We start from the raw sequence: 16,996 nt of genomic DNA on the forward strand, positions 1-16,996 counted from the left end.
GCTCAATCTTCTTGTCTACCAGCTTACTGGGATAGTGGGGGATGTTGTGACCTGGGTGCCCTTGTTTTTTGTTTTTCTTTTAATCTCATGAGGTTCTCCTGGACCCACAACTGGGACCTGTCTAGATCTCTCTGAATGGAAAATACTGTGAATGGTGGTAAATAGTCCTTTGTGTTCTGAATGAATGCTTTATAGGTTAACCTTACAAGTTAGAAGTTGAGCTGTTTCAAACATATCAGAGTAGGATAGAAGATAGCATTTGAAATTATGAACATTTGTTCACTTTTTATAAATTCTAAAGTTATGGAAATTTTCAGGCAGAAATAAGGGGCAGGACCATTTCTCCGATATGATCAGTAATGTGCTTTTCAATTTTGTATGGTGATTACTTGAAAATCCTCATTTAGTTTCTGAATTACATCTAGCAATCAGCATAATTCTAAAAATGTTGAACATTCTTAAAAGTAGATTTTCTGTAGCAGTTGCTTAAGAAACAAAGACAGTATAGCTGCTAATAGAATAGTTAGTGGTGAAGTAGGATTCTTATGGGCTTTCTAGTTGTGTGGGTTTTTTGGAATTTTCTTTTTTCTGAAGACCCTTGGCAGCTAGCATGTTCTGTTCTTTTCCATCAAATGTGTAGAACCACAAAAAGAGGTGAAAGGAAAAAGAAAATTGAAGGAAACTTCAGTTTTAGACTTGGAACTTTTGCTGGCTGTAAAGAATATCATATGCTTTAAGTCTTGCCATCTACTGTATAGGGATTCCATATAAAGTTGTTTAATGCATTTAACGCAAGATCTACTGCTTTTGAATGTATGAAATTGCCTCGTTAGAACAATTTGTATTTTTAAGTTTCCTCATAGAAGTAACTGTGTTTTGTTGCAGATTATGGAGCTCTGTGGTGCAACAAGACTTGGCTATTTTGGAAGAAGTCAATTTTATATTGCTTTGAAACTCGTTGCTGTGGCCCAGTCAGGTCTCCCTCTAAGAGTGGAAAGCTTAAATACAGGTAAAGCAAAGGAGGGAGAGTGGGTTGGTTTTGAGTTGTACTTTGCTTACAGAATCTGGGAGAGCAATCTTGTAAATTAATGTGGTTTGTCTTTCTGTACATGTTGATAATCTAAAAATACCAGTTATGGAGAGACTGAGGCAGTCTATTCTTAAGCAGTAAATGTAAGATGAGGTACCTTACCTCCTGTTCATTGAGGTAAGTACTGTTATCATGGGCCAAGTGGACAAATTCTACTGACTTTTGTGTTAAGTACAAGTTAATTCTATAGACGAATATGTGATAACTTGTGACTGTACCCACTGAATAAAGTATTAATTGGAGCAATGAGAATTTGAAGGAGAAGGGGAGTGTAACATTTGCATACTTTTGTACATGCTTAGTTTTTGGAACGTCGATAGTAACAAATGCAAACTTTACTTTTCCAAAGCTACATTCCTTTGCACTTGCTCTGAGTTTTTTCCCTTCTGTAGCCCAAATATCAAGATTAATAGCTTAAGATATTTTAATTAAAAGACCTCATCTGTGAAAAGTTCCTTTATCAAACAGAACAGCTGTTGTTTTCTCAAGATCAGGTATGATGTGGGTAACAAGAATAGGAGAGACTCATTTTTAGGATGAATGTTCAGAGCAGCACAAAGTGCCTTGAGGCTCTGCTGTAGCTTTCTGAGTGATGTAAGCAAATCCATGTGTCCATGTTGCTATGTGAGATGAAAAGAGATTTGGGAAGGTGATGTACAGGGTTGTAAGCCACTGCAGCCTTTTGCAGCAAGTACGCAATCCAGGTTTTAGTTTTCGAATGCAGCTTTGAATTTGAGTGATTACTGTAGTGGATTTTACTGTAGAATTCGTGTAGATTTCATGTAGAATTCTACAGTAGAATTTGTGTATACTGATAATATTAAAAGCTCCTAAGCTTTCTTTTATTCTGAAGAGTATAGGTTAAGCCAAGTAAGTAAGGAGAATACAGTAAAAACAATCTAATAGCTTTGTCAAATACTTCAGTCCTATGAAGGAGTAAAGAATCATCACATGCTTTACAGTTATTTTTATTATAGGCTTCTACAAACAGTTTATACTACTTCTATGTTTCCTGTAGCTTTTTGAAAAAGTGCATGGTTTTATTCAACACTTTGCTAGTATTGAAGTTCCTTTCTGCTCATATATCACCATGCTTATAAGCTGTTTCACTAGTTCTTGAGCTGAATGTTCCGGAGTTCTAAAGCTTTGGCAAATTATTGCAGAATGCCCTAGAATCAGTGAGTTGGAAAAGGGACCTTCAATTCCTAATATCTGGTTAAACTAACTTGATAAACAATGGTGGGATTTCTCATCAAACGCCCATGAAAGAAGACAAATACTACAATCTCCGTATGTAACTTATTTCAGTGCTTTCGTGTGCTTGATTTATTTTAATGTAAGATACCTTAATTGAGTTTTTTAATACAAAAAAAAAAAAAGCTTGGGTTGTATCAGAAGAAATTTGAAGGAAAGAATCAAAATGAAGTACAGAATTCCAAAAAATGAAAACTGGAATTTGTGATGGAATATGTTTCCTTGATTTATTGCAGAGCCAGAAATACTTGTCATGTTTTCTAGACTTCTAGGAGTAATTTTCTGTAGCTCGTTCCAAACCTACTAAATACAACAAGTATAATCGACAGAACATTTATTTTTACCCTAGCTGTTTTTAGCTTTGGTTGTCTGTTGCCTTGGTTGCAGTGGTTCTAGTCTTCTCTATGAAGTCCCTGCTCCTAGAGTAGTTCAAGAAATTTTGCTGCAGCTACTAAATAGCTAAAATATAGCAGGCTGAAAGATTCATAATGATTCTGAGCTTGGGTTATCTTCCTTTGAAAATTATGGTTCAGTAGCCTGGTCAGCAGGGCTCTATCCACAGTCCATCTGAGGAAGCTTGAAGAGGAATTGTTAGAGCCATCCTTTATGCTCTTTTTCTCTTCAAAGTGAAATATTTAAAGATTTTACTTCAAGACGGCTTTTTATTCCTGTATACTATGCATATTTTTTATTCAGTGGATGTCTTTTTCACTATTCTGTGTTTTCTCTCCCCTTCCCTTTTCTTTTGCTCTTTGGTTCCTTGCGTTCCTCTTCAGCAAGCAGGAGGCTGGTTTTATGTGAATTACTGAGTGCAGACTACAGTCAGATTTGGGGTTCTAAGTCCATTTAATATAATTATTATCCAGTTGATTTTCAATTAACCAAGTGCTTTCATGATTACACAGGTGTAAAAACTTACTAAAAATAAAAAAAAAAGTAAACTTACTAAAAATACTGGCTTTATTATACTACAGGCTTCTAAGTCTGACTGCTTGGTTTGTTTTTTATTTTTGCTATCCCAGCAAATTTTCCTTCCAGTAAGCTAAAAATTGAGACATTAATGAGCAGTATCTGTTCAGAAGTAATGTTTGTTTTCTAAGTATAGAATGCTGGTTTTGGTGGAAGAAAATGTTAATAAAGATGTGGGCTTGAGAAATACAGAGAACTTTTATAAATTTTTCTAATTTAATATCGTATTTCCATTAATAACTACTGTAACATTTATAATTCAGTGATTTCTGAATTATAACAAAAGTAATGTTAAAATGTGATTTTTCTGCTGTTATGGGGAAAAATCAGAAGAGAAGTAAAAAACTGCATTTTTTTCAGTTGCCACATAAAAGTTTAGTAGTACAGTAAGAACAAATCTGCATTTTCTAGTCTTGTTTTTAAAGATGACAGTGCTGTGTTTTCTGTTCCTGGTGAGCTTTGGATGCTATTTTGTGAAATAGTGCTGGATACTTCATGCCAAAACCTTATGTTGGAGCAGGCAGTAGACTCAAAATAGAATTCCCTTGTATCAGAAGAAGTTCTAGTGTTCTTATGTAATCTACATATAGCAACCCCTGGGAGGAATTGAACTCGACCCATACTGTAAACTGCTTTTCCAACACAGCAAAGATGAGTAATGTGTGTGGCAAATTCAGTTTATTTTGATTCACAGTGGACTAGTGAGAAATCTGATTGGGATTCAGAAAAATGGTACAAGTTTTGCAGTGAGAAATAGAACACTTACATAGTTGTAAACCATAAAGCTAAGGACCTTCTGGTTTTGGTTTTGGTTTTTGTTTTTTTTTTGGTTAGAAAGTTTTTGTGGAAGGTTAGGTGTTCATTTAAAAAAAAGAAATTCATAGTAGAATATTCCCAGTTGTATTCCATTAAAACAACTAGTTTAGCTTCTCATATAGAAAGGTGTACACACACATGTTCAAGCAATATTTGCCATCTTTTTAATAAGGCTAAATTGTATTATCTACTATAAATGCAACTGTGACAGCAGCTCACTAAAGATGATGGTGAACACTGCTATACTTTAGCATTTGTTTTGCTGATGAACCATTTTTTAATGAAAACAACCTAATTTTAAATATTTATATATAAATGATAAATATCTAGAAATGGCAATTTCTAAAAATATTGCTAATCAAACTTGAGTAATGAATGTTGATGTAACTCAGAAAAGAGCTAAGTCTAGATTGTATGATTGCTACTGCATTTTGTGCAGACTTATAGTGGAAAGTGTTAAGTTAATGGAGCTTGTGTGAAGGAGGTGTGAAGTCTTGTATTAGAACTTGGGTAGCAGAATCATGAAGTATGGTGCAGAAAAGGCACTTGCTGTTTTCTGACTTGAAGGGGTTGGCGATAACAACAGTCTCAATGTCTAAATAATTGAGGCATGCGTGAAATTTCAACTACAAAATAAAGTGCATATTTTATTTTTATAATTCATACTTGTATATAGTAAATGGCCTGCTCTCTCTTTTTTTTTTTTTTTTTAAACAGTGAAGGATCTCCCTCTTCCCAGATTTGTTGTGTCAAAAAATGAACAAGAATCAAGACACACGGCCTTGTATTCTTCAGATGCTGATAACCCAGCTTCTTATTCAGGTGTGATTCCTCCTCCACCTGGCAGGATACAAGTCAAAAAGGCTCTGTGAGCCATGATGCAGTTCAGCAACGTACATCAAGTGATCAACAGGTAAATAAACTTAAAAAATTAAATGGGACCCTTAACCACTAATCTGCTGCGTAGGTATCAGTCTGATAGTGTTTTTTAACTCTGTTACTTCCAATGTAGTTCCTTTAAAAAAAATAATAATAATAATAATAATAATAATAATTAAAAACATATTGTGTCTGTGTGTAAACAGTACACATCTGTAATATTTGTGTGTAGGAGGGTTTAATGCGTTCTTGTATGTTTGAAATATTGGTGATAATTGAGACAGGAAAAAAAGAAGTAATGTGTAGGATGTGATAACTATCAAGTTGTAATCATTGAGATACTATTGCCTAGTTTGTCAGAGTTCACATCAGCTTCCTGGTCTTCACAACAGTGTTACTGAGTGCCATGGAAGACTGGATGTCTAGTCCTTCAATATGCTGTCATACCTTTAAACCTGAACTACTTTGTTTAGAAAAATCTCACAGTGACTTCTCTCTGCCTTACACGCTATTGTTCAGGATTTTGATTGTTAATTAGAGAAGGTGAGAGCCAGAAATAACAAATGCACAGAAGTTTTTGTGTAGTTTTTCATTGTATTATAATGATGAGAAAACTGATTTCCTTTTGCTCACTGGTTCTCTCATGTTCAGCTACTTCATCTTCAGGAATCTGAATAAAAGAAAACTGTACAGGCTTGTGGCTTTGTGCTTCCTCACAATTCTTTGTTATTTAGTCTTTATGTTCGCTTTCCATGGGGAAATTTTTTTTGTGACAGTTCTTTTTACCAAAGCAAGAACACTACATTTGAATACTGTGTTTTCCTGGAATTTTGTATCTGTGTGTAGCTGTTGAATGCCCTGTTTCTTTTCTGCTGTGGTATGCTCTTTCCTGGGCAGATTTTATAGAGAATCAAGGAACTTTGAAATGTTTCTTATGTTCTCTCATTTATTAATCTCTTTGGAGTAGTCCAGGCTAACCCAATTGAAAACCAAAACATAAATTGGCAGAGGCCATCCATAATCAGTGATGGTCACTTCCTTCCAGACTGGAAGTGGAGACAGTAATGAAATGAGCTCTTACAGTAGATTTGAAGATAGCTTGTTTTTGTTTGGCTTTGAGGAGGTGTGTTTGAAATACAGTTCTAGAGAGGTCTATGATCCATTTATCTGATGATGGGATTTTAGGTTGATTGGATTTTTGAGGGTTTTTTTTTTTGGTTGATTTTTGGTTGATTTGTATACTTCTATTCATTTTTGAGTTCTAGTGAATGACTGAAATTTAATACAGGAATCTGTCCTGGTCTAACTTCAAAGCAACAAAGTCTAGTATTTGGGATCTCCAAGTTCTGACAGAAGCCGCATATTCACAAAGGCATATGAGGATCCAAATTTCAGTTTGCTGACTTGGCTTTTTTAAGCAGCCTGGTATCTCTGTGCAAAATAAAGGAGCCCTGTGTACAAGTGCTTTGAGAGATCTATACCAGAAAATAGTCTCTTGAAGTAAATGTAGCTCAATACAGCATTGAGTCCAACCGTTTTAAGTTGTATTTATGGTTCAGAACATCAGGGAAGTACTGTCAGATTTTGTACCCAGTTATAAAACTACCTCTTCTGTTGTTGGTTCTTACGTTTCTGACTGTATAACAAGTCTGTTCAAGCTGCCCATCTTGGTCTAATGTTTATTTTTGGGACATTATGTTAGAGTGGTACAGAGGATTTGAATCCCCTTAGACTGAGAATGGGATTGGTACCCCCCCAGGTTTCTCACTTAACCATATAAATACTAATTGTTTGAGTGGGTTGGTTTTTTTTTTTGTTTTTTTTTACCCCAAATAGATAATAAATGACTAGAGGACATTTTTTTTTCCTAGAAATTGCTGATCAAGTTGTCTTTACCTGGAGATAATGCTTAGATTTGTTATATGTAGAAGGAGGTCCAGACAATGTTACATGCCATCTTTTTCAAGATCAAAGTTACTGAAGGTTGAGAAGCAAATTATAGCACATCATTTTCCTAGAGGTCACTTTTATTTCTGGAGGAATTAAAGTGTCTTGTGATTATATACTTCACTTACAGAGCTTGTCACTTAGTTGTTAGATACTCTAGTAGTGACTCTGAAATATGATTTATTTTTTTTCCTTAAACTATATACTGACTTTGGCAATATACCTGCCACTTCAAAGTGCTTTGATTTCATGAAGTACTCTGACTAAAATATTTAAGTGAAATCATGTACTGTCTTGGCCCTGATCTTTAAAGGATGGTTACATCCATGTGCCATTTTCTATGTTGTGAAATGTCACACGGATTAATATTTCATAATTACAAGTAGCCTATGTAAAAGAACTTCATTTAGGGTGTTGTGTGCTGAAATATAAAAAACTTTGATATATTATTTTGACAGTGTTATTATTATCATTGATTATTTGGAGCTTCACTCAGATACAGCAAGGTATCAGGAAATTGAAATCAAGTTCTGTTTCCAGACAGGAGCTACAAATGAGGTTTCTTTTACAGTAAGTACAGGGCAAATGCAGGAATATTGTTTTTTTCTGTTGCTATTTCTGTGGTGAGATTTTTAGTTTATAATGGTGTTATGTAAATGGAGCACTAGTCAGAAGTTTCTATCTTCTCTAATATTGCTGGTATGCATAGTAGATAACAGAAGTCACACTCAGGAAGCTACTGAACTGATTTTAAGAGTAAAGGCAACTAAGAAACCTTTACTAACTAAACGGTGTGTTGACTGCACACCTTACTGGACATAAAACACTGGGAGGAAATAGGTTTTTCTACTGGTGTCATTTCTTGTTGCCAAATAGACAATAAGCAGATCAAAACTTCTGCTGTCACTGTGACATCTGTATGAGCAGTTTTGTTCACGTGGTTATGTTAGTCATGGACTGTATACATAGTTTTGTATGTGGGTAATGGCAGCTATACTACTAAACTTTTAAATTAGGCCAACCTTGAGAAACAGGATTCTGCCGAGTTCTTGTGCATTTTTATTTTTTTTTTAAAACCTCCTAGTAAGTTTAGGACCTTTTGATCCTTTTAAAACATTTTTAAGGGACTAATAAATGTTCTGAAACTCATTTCATAGGAAATACTCCCTAATCAAAATGTCGCTGGCTGCTTCCTTCTTCTAAAACTAATTTACCTATGACTAAAAGCTTTCGGTATCAGTCTGTTAGATGCTATCTTTGCATGCTTTGCATTTTGTTGTTAAAAATCAACAAGCAGATGATTTTTTAGTGTCTTTAAATGTGATCCAGATAGTGAGCCAGGTACCACTTTAGGATACTTTTACTTAGTTTACAGCCTTTTTCAGGAAAGGGACAGGAACTAGATTGAATTGGTAAAGGCTCTAGCAGGTAAAAACTACGTAGCAAATGCTATAAGGTGAAACATTGCTGTGTCCAGATGAAAATAAAATGTAAAATTGAAGGTATGCATTTTTCTTATATGTGCATTAAGCATAACACTTAAAAAGCCAGATTGTGTTGAACTATTGCTATATCAGTGCAGCTCAAAATTGGTACACATGGATACTGGATCACTTCAACATTTGTAACTACATGGGAAGTTGTGGGGTATTTTTCTAAGGTTTGCCAATATAGCATTTCTCTTAAATTTTGTTTAGTAGATTGAACAGGTAATTCCAGATAAAAATATATGGTATTAAATAAATTGCTTAGGAACATAAAGCTGAGAAAAACCTCTTTTGTCACTGAGTCTGAGTTGTTATTTTGCAACTTGGATTTATGTATTAGTATTCCAAATGTTGGAATTCTCTCTTTTGGCACCACACTGAAATATACTGAAGTTCAGGTCAAATGTTGTGCAATTCCTTGTCTAGAAAATCACCGTTCCTCTGTTGTCATGTGCAATTGTAATAGATAATTATTTTTAAAAACAATCAGGATTCTCTTTTAAAACAGACATTTTATCTGCACTGTCAGTGTTGGGGAAAACTGTTCCTGCATCTTAATGGGAATATGGTGGAATATTAGTGGGAATTTAGAATTCCCACTTAACTCTCCTCAGGTCAGGTATTACTTGTTATTTTAACAACTTTGTCTTTTGTGTTTCTTGCAGAACGCCACCAGTATTTACTATTCATTTTGCTTGACAAAATCTGTAATCTGTTTTGTTTAACAAAATAGCTCACGGTAATCCTTGTAATCCTTCTTTGCCCTTGATCCAGTTTGAGTTTATTCTCATTGAAATTGCCTGACCAGACTTACAGTTCTAGTTTCAAATGAGATCTCACCAGTATTAGTATTATTTCATAAATTACTTCCTATGAGTTTCTCACCTCATACGTCTTAGCAGCTGTGGAGAAAGCGGATCTGTCATATTGACATAATAGTGGTCTGACAGTTGAGCTATGCATCCAGTCTTCTACTTTCAATTGGTTGCTTCTCATTATTCGTTTCACTATTAATTTCTATTCTTTGAAAAACTATTTTGTACTTGATATTTTGATAGTGTAGTTATCTTTGTCCTCAAAATAATCTATTCTTATAATGCCTCCTTCACATTTACTGTCAAAGTTCATTAGTGTGCTTGTGTGCATAAGCATTTACCTGCAGTATCAAGTTTGGTGACTCCCCAAAACAGTCTTTCAGCAGCATTATTAGAAAATTCACTTGTCATATGGTTCTCATGCTACTGTGGTTCATTCTTTAGCCATTTCTTTTGCAAATTAGATTCTTGTATTAAACTCCAGATTATTGGAATTATCTTGTATGGCACCACAGTGAAGTATAGCAAAGTTCAGGTTAAATTCAGCACAATTCCTTGTCTCAAAATTTTTGAAGAAACTTGAGTAAAATTTCCGGTGCTGTGATTTATCTCCTCTCCATTTATCTCTGGGTTTTTAGTTGCCTTCTTCAAAACTAAAACTTGTAAGACTGTTGAGGTCCAACAAGTTTCCAGTTGGCTGAACCACACCTCCCAATCTAAAAAATGTATAGTGCTTCATGTAGAGAAGCTCACATTGAATCTTGAACTATTTTATTCTTCAATATGAGTACTAGTTGATTACAAAACCACGGGTTCTGCAATGCAATTACCATCTCTAGCACAATCTTTCTTCATAATGGATCTGTTCCCTGACTCTTATGCAGGCTGTGTGGTGTCAGGACCTGGACCACAACACCCTTAGAGCTACCCTTCGGATACCATGTCTGGCTTCATTGTCTCTGGAGTTCTCCTTAGGAGGCTTTCTTCTGGCCTGAGGTGTGAGATCCAGGAAAAGGTTTATAATCCCTTTTGACTCATGTATGCTTGCAATTTCCTTTTGAGGTTGAGATCACTCCAGTGTTGCTTTAGTACGGTATTGTGTTGCCTTACACCAGTTTGACTTACATTCACTACAGTTCTTCTTTTGGAACCATATAACACCTTTTTTTGATTAGCACCTTGTTTTTAGTTACTGCTCATCATTCCAAAAAGGTCCAAGTTCAAGCCTTTCATAGTGTTTAGTAATTCCAATTTAACAAAAGTCATGATTTTTTTTAACAACTAAGGTTAAATTTATTATTTTAAATGTAATTTTTTTTTTAAGATGAATTACTTGATTTTTGCCTGTTAACTGTAACTGTATTTTTTTTATAATTAGTTGCTGGATTGATTTAAGGTTAAGATGTTGGTTAACTATCTATCTCAGCTTGCTTTTATTTACATCTCTTTATCTTTTCCGCAATGACGTAGCAATGAATAAGATAGTAGAAAGAAGAATGTTACAATTACTATTGCTTTTATTGAGTTCTGCTTGGATAGAAATTAAATCTTGTTCTAAATGTTTTAATGGAATTGCTATGAAAGTGTTAAAACAGTTTAGCAAAATAGGATTTTAATAGTAGCTAATTTAATAAATGATACATTGACTACAGTATGCAGATGGGTAAAATTGCTAAAGTTCTCAAAGAGATTAGGTGGGTAACTTCTGTTAAATATGATGATATTGAACTACTGAGTTATCATTGTCCTGAAGTTACAGATCTGTTGCAATTGTTACATATTAGGATTTGGAATAGTGCTCCAGGTGGGTACTGTATCCTAATGCTCTTACGAAAATTTAGTCATGGATATTTCAGGCTTTTAAGGTTAGTTCCTTTAGTAATAGATTGGATGGATGAGAATGAACATACCATCTTCTCAACTGCAGCTTATGCTCTCATAAACAGCATATTTTGTGAGTTTGTACAATTGAGAAACAAAGGTTGTTTAAATGAAGCCTGTTTATTAAAGCTGGAACCCTGGTGCAAAATCAAAGCAAAAACTTTGTACAACAAACCCCACTTTCTTAGGCATGAGTGTATTAAAGTTGTAACTTCTTTTTATCAACTGAAGAGGCATGTATGCACCTAGTAGCTCACGTATATACACACACACACACACGTGCTGAATTAACCTATATGTAGTTCATTTCAGTAAATCTTTTCCATGATTATTACTGTGTTTGAGTCGATGTTTCTACAGTTCTCAGTCTTTCCTGGCCTGCATCTTCCTCCTTTACACTTGCATCTAACCATCAGTATTTTGGCTAAGCCATTTATATATATAATATACATTTTAAAGATGTTCAAATGCCTGCGGCTTCTAGTAGGCTAGCTCAATAGCTGTGAGGAGTGGTGGGAGGGAAGGACTGGGGTTACACGGGGATAAGATGTTGCCACAGTAATGCTATGTTAAATGGGTTGAAAATGTTTTGGAAATGTCTCATAATGAAGTTGAAGATGTGGCAAGTCCTTCCAGAAGCTTTTTGACATCAGATTTGCATATTTTCTTCTGTTTAATAATTTTGAAGTCCATAAGCTGAAGCTCCAGATTAATTGTGGGAAATCTGTAGATGTTTATAATTCTGATATAACATTGACTGGTACATTGAGAACAAGGTTAACCATTATGCTTCTCTTGCTCTTTGTGATCTGTTTACCTTCATTACCTACTTTATAGAATTGCATGGAAAGCAAGTGTTTGGAAGAATAAGCTGAAGATCATATTTACAACAGCTTGAACATTATGACTGAATAGTGACAGTTGTCACCTTCCTCAAGGCAAGGCTGCTTCACGAGGGCAGTGTGTGAAAAGTAGATGTTCACATCCAGTTACTAGAAGTACTGAATGGGTTTCCTTTATGTAGGCTATCGTGCATCTGTCTGCTTCAGGATTTCTTCTGTGTCCTTTTGGACCATCTAACTTTCTGGAATAAAAATACCAGAGCAAATGAAAAATGTCTGTGACCAAGCATAGCAGTCCCTAGGTTTACTCATGGTCTTTAGTCTAAAAATTCAAATATCTTTAAAAACTTTTTTGATTTAAAAAAATATCTTCTATACCAGTGGAAAGAGGGAGCTTGTCATTATCATCAGTGATGTATCATCATGGCTCTCCAAAAACCTATTGCTCTGTTGTTCTGAGTGGACTAACCATTCAACCTCATTTCTAGCTTCCAGAATGCCATTTGCAGCTTGGAAGCTAGAAATGAGATTGAATGGTTATTCCTCTAACCGTACCCTGGCTCCTTCTGATCACTGTCCCATGTACTATCACTTATAATTTCTTGTCAAGTAAGATGCTAAGAAGCAGCAACTTCAGGCAAATTTCAGAGCAGTGAGTAACTGCCATAATAATCTTGACTGGTAGAGATATTGTGGAAAATGGTGACTATGCCATTGGATGGTCCATGAATTAAAAATGTAAATGAGTTTTTACTGCTCTCAGCCACTCTGTAACACTGTTTGCAAATATATGTAGGCGTCAGTTTAAATACTCTCAGTGAAATACTGGAAATGATGTGGTCTAGGAGCTTTAATTGAAGAAATCTGACTCAATGGTCCTGATTTTTAGCAAATACCTCAATTGCAGAATCGACCGTGCTGGCCCCGTATCCCTGGGAAGACAGAAATCAAAAGAAAAGAAATGGGAGAGAGAGGTTACATCAACACATTAGAACCTAACCTGTCATCATGATCTTTAAACTTTGTTAAATGTGTGTTGTTTTAGAATGTATGTTGCTTGGAAAAAAGCTAGTTTTATGGCACTTTGACTTTTAGTTTTTTATAGATGTAATGTTGTTGTTATAAGACAAAATGGCCTTTGAATATTTAGCAAAGTAAATCAGGTTTTGGGAATCATGTGGAAACCTACAGTCAATCTGTCTGTAGTATTTGATAGCACATTAGCAGTTGTTAGGAAGCTATTTCCTGGGTATATTTGTGTGGCTTTTAGTTTATTTGGATAGCTGTCTTTGAAACTAATAGGAGTTATGTTATCGTATACATTCACATGTGTTAGTAAATCCTTGAAATTATTTACAGTGTGTATCTTGTGGGTGAATTGGAAAGGTAAATAAAGGTTATATCACTTAATATAATCAGGCAAAAGAGTTCCAAACATATATTTTTGTCTACTGCTGAAAAAGATATTGAGATTTTTAGCACATTTACTTCCCAGGAAATTCAGAGCTGAATCTTGCTATCTTGCTGTACTGCTTGTACTGGTTTTCACCTACCCATTTAGCTAAAGTTGAGAGGCATAGCAAACTTCTATGCTGTGAATACTTCACTTTGTTCAATTTATTTCTTTTGTTATTTTCTTCCAAGTGGAATTATCTGTTGATCTGAATGTCTCATGAGAACTGATACATATGTGATTCTATTTTCCTGTCTGTTAAGGGATGAAATAGAAGAATACAGTGGTAAAGAAAAGCCTTAAAATTAGGACAGAACTACCTTCTAACCTGTGCAACAAAGAAATATATCATAATGGGCATAATTATTTGGAAAAAAAATACATCTACATTTTTTGCACATTTAAAAATAATGTCTGCTATGTTTTTCAGTGTTTAATTTGGATTTCTTTTTTAAAAGAAGATAATTTGGATTATGAGTCACTTGATGACAGTTAGGTATGATCATTGCTTGTATAATAAATAACTTTCTTTTGAGATCTGGGTTCAAATGCAACTTTTATCACAAGTGAAAATGAGTTTTTTGAATAAGTTTCTTTTGAAACTAAGTCATTTAACTTGGCATTGCTGTTGTCCTGAGAATGCCTGCTTAGTTGTGTGTTTTTTTTGTTTTTTTTTTTTAAATGAATGTGTCTGGTGCTACTTATGCTGTACCTGACATCTGTTCCCTCATTTTAATAAGTGCTGAGATTTGTCTTTATCCAAGTATATTTTAACTATATTGATGATTGTTTCTAGAAATTATGGTTATGGATAGGCTTTTATATATTTAGCTATACAGTACAAAACTTAAAAAGTTCCTTTGTTTTATTAGGAGTCCACATCTCCAGTTGTTTCACCACAGCAATCCCCACCAACCTCTCCACACACATGGAGGAAGCACAATCGCCATCCCAGCGGAGGGAATAATGAACGACCTCTTGCTGGACCTGGGCCTTTTTGGGCTCCATTTAGTGAAGCACAACCAGGTATAAATGTCTTCTGTCATGCTTTGACCATAACCCAAAGTTGTAGAATTTAAGATGGTGCATTTCTGTTTTCCAATTCTGGAAACTTGGTTGTAGATTCAAATCTTCATGCTGGTGTCAGCATTGTGGAATCTGTGGCTTTATTTGTGACAGATCTGTTTTTCAGCGTAGTACAGAAAATGCTTAGTTTGGAGAGAGGGAAGAGTATTAAAGTGAAAAGTTGTAATATGAAGCTGATGTCCTATTGACAGGAGATGCCAGCACGCCCAGAGATACGAGCAGCTCAAAGGAAGGAGGCAGATAATGTATTATTTGAATTGTTTCTGATGGATCAGATGATTTGTTGAAAAAATTAATTCTCTTAACGTTTTCTTTAAAGTTCATGTAAATGTAGCTGAAGCTACTGTATCTCAAATGTATCAAAGTAAAATCATTTGTTTTCTCTGTAGGTTAACCTTTTTTGTTCTCTTCATTTAAGGTGAAGACTTTCGCTATTGTATCACTGTGCTCTGGTGGCAAAAAGTTTTTTCCCTTAAAATCTTAAATATGAAGAAGTTCTGTTTCTTTTTCTGATAATCTGCTCAATTTAAAACACTTGGGAATAGTGGAGTAATAGTAATTAATGTGACATTTATGACTATCAAAAATGAAACATTTTATAAATTGTAATTTCAGATTGAGGTGTGGTTTACTGGTTTATTTATTTCAGTCTTGGTATTTCCAGGTTGATCATTCAGTATATCCCCTTTTAATTGTTATAAGCATTCATAGAACCAGGTATTCTGTTGTTATAATTGACTGAATAAAGAAACGAAATGTATCTTCAGTGACATTTAGAAATTAAATTGGTTTTATGCATGAGTTGATGTAGCTGTTTTTAATATTTTCAAGTACATGTTAGTCAATTTAGAATAAAAATAAATATTATTAGTTTGCTCATTGCATATGCAAGCACTTCTAAGGCATTAGCCCAGGTGTTTAAACATGCTGTTAGTGATTTTTCAGCAGTTTCTTTATTTGATTTTTTTTATTTTCCTTTGCAAAGTTTAGTTGATCTGGTTTTATTGCAAGGTGAAATAGAAGTTTCTTTGGTAGCCTTTTTCTCATGTGCACAATCAAGTACTACTGGAAGGCATGGAAACTACTCCATTGAAGTGTTCAGTACTGCCCTTCAAAAGTAAAGTTGTAATACCATGTTAATATTTCTTTTTGGCTGGGCTTTCCCTGTGATGTCTATTAGATAATATTTTCAGAAGTCTGAAAATATCATACTGAATTAGCTCAACATACTTGAGTTTTATATTCCATATTTAAACATATTCTCAGTGTGTTTAAAGTCATATAGAAATACTGTATAAGAATGATTGTCTGTTCTGCCAATGCTAAGGGTGGACTGGATTTACATATTTAATAAAAATTGGCATCCTTGTTCACTGGATGATTCTATCACACTGTATTTTGTTGATTTTCAGCTGTTGCAGACAGTTCTTCATTCTTTTTCCCTCTTCAGCCTACATTTTAAAGAGCTGTTTTTGCAGAAAAACAGCTGTTCTAACATTAAGGTGCAGAACAAGACAGATTTTTGGTTACTTACCTTAAAATCAGTTCTGTGAACTCATCTTTATTTTGAAATAAGATGTTTTTGAATAATCAGATAATTTGCAGGTGACATTACATTATTTCACTAGGGGACTTACGGCAGGACTATCTCATTTCACTTGTGATCCAAGAAACATAAGAACCCAGGTCTCTCTGCTTCTATTTCATAGTCTGTAAAACACTGAGAATAATGGTAGATAACAGAGGTCCCATTTCAAAGCATGAGGCTCTCAAGTGTGAGCGTGATTCTGTTAGATCTAATTAATACATAGCATGAAATGAAGTTTATGGTTAGGTTAGGTCTCACCTTTGAATGTCTGTCAATTCTATTAAAACCCACGTCTCTCAAGTCTTCCAATTGTTTAATTTGCATTTAAGGTAAAGCTGCTAAAAATCACATTATGTCTTGGTTCTGACTTGTGTCTGATCTGTCTGGTTCTTCTCCTAGATTAGTTTTCATGGAACGATGAAGTGGGTAACTGAACCCTTCATATTATAAGGTGTTGTGGGTTAACCTTGGTAGATGCCTAAGCAGCATACACCTTCACATTCTCTCAGTGGGGTGAGGAAGAGGAAAGGAAGAGTAAAAGCAGAAAAAAAGAAAAAAAAATAGCTTTATGGTTCAAGAAAAAAACGTTTAGTAAGTGAAAGAAGTGAAAGAAAAGAGAAATTATTCAAAGACAGTCACCAACCAGACAGTTCCCAAGCAAAAGATGGCTGATGCTAAACTACCTGTCCTTTTTAATGTTTTATTGCTGAGCATGATGCTACATGGTATGGAATATCTCCTTGATTAGTTTGAGTCATCTGTCTTGTGTCCCCTCTCAGTCTTTGACATACTCCCCAGTCTGTTCAATGAGGGGAGCAGAGTAAGAAACAAGAGGCTTGAGGCTGTGCAAACACTGTTCACCTGTAGCTAAAATATTGGTGCATTAATC

The 16,996-nt window shown here is 34.7% G+C and overlaps 1 protein-coding gene across 1 annotated transcript in view; it reads left to right on the forward strand.

Annotated features, from left to right (window-relative positions):
• Nucleotides 1-851: 851 nt before the first annotated feature.
• Nucleotides 852-16,996, forward strand: part of REPS1 (RALBP1 associated Eps domain containing 1) — a 48,072-nt gene continuing 31,927 nt past the window's right edge. The window contains 4 exon segments of the mRNA XM_031552480.1: nucleotides 852-1,009; nucleotides 4,847-4,984; nucleotides 4,987-5,042; nucleotides 14,306-14,459. Of these exon segments, the coding sequence (XP_031408340.1) occupies nucleotides 889-1,009; nucleotides 4,847-4,984; nucleotides 4,987-5,042; nucleotides 14,306-14,459 (469 nt within the window). The 5' untranslated portion in view covers nucleotides 852-888.

Source organism: Meleagris gallopavo, chromosome 2, assembly GCF_000146605.3.
Source record: "Meleagris gallopavo isolate NT-WF06-2002-E0010 breed Aviagen turkey brand Nicholas breeding stock chromosome 2, Turkey_5.1, whole genome shotgun sequence".
Classification (NCBI taxonomy): Eukaryota; Metazoa; Chordata; class Aves; order Galliformes; family Phasianidae; genus Meleagris; species Meleagris gallopavo.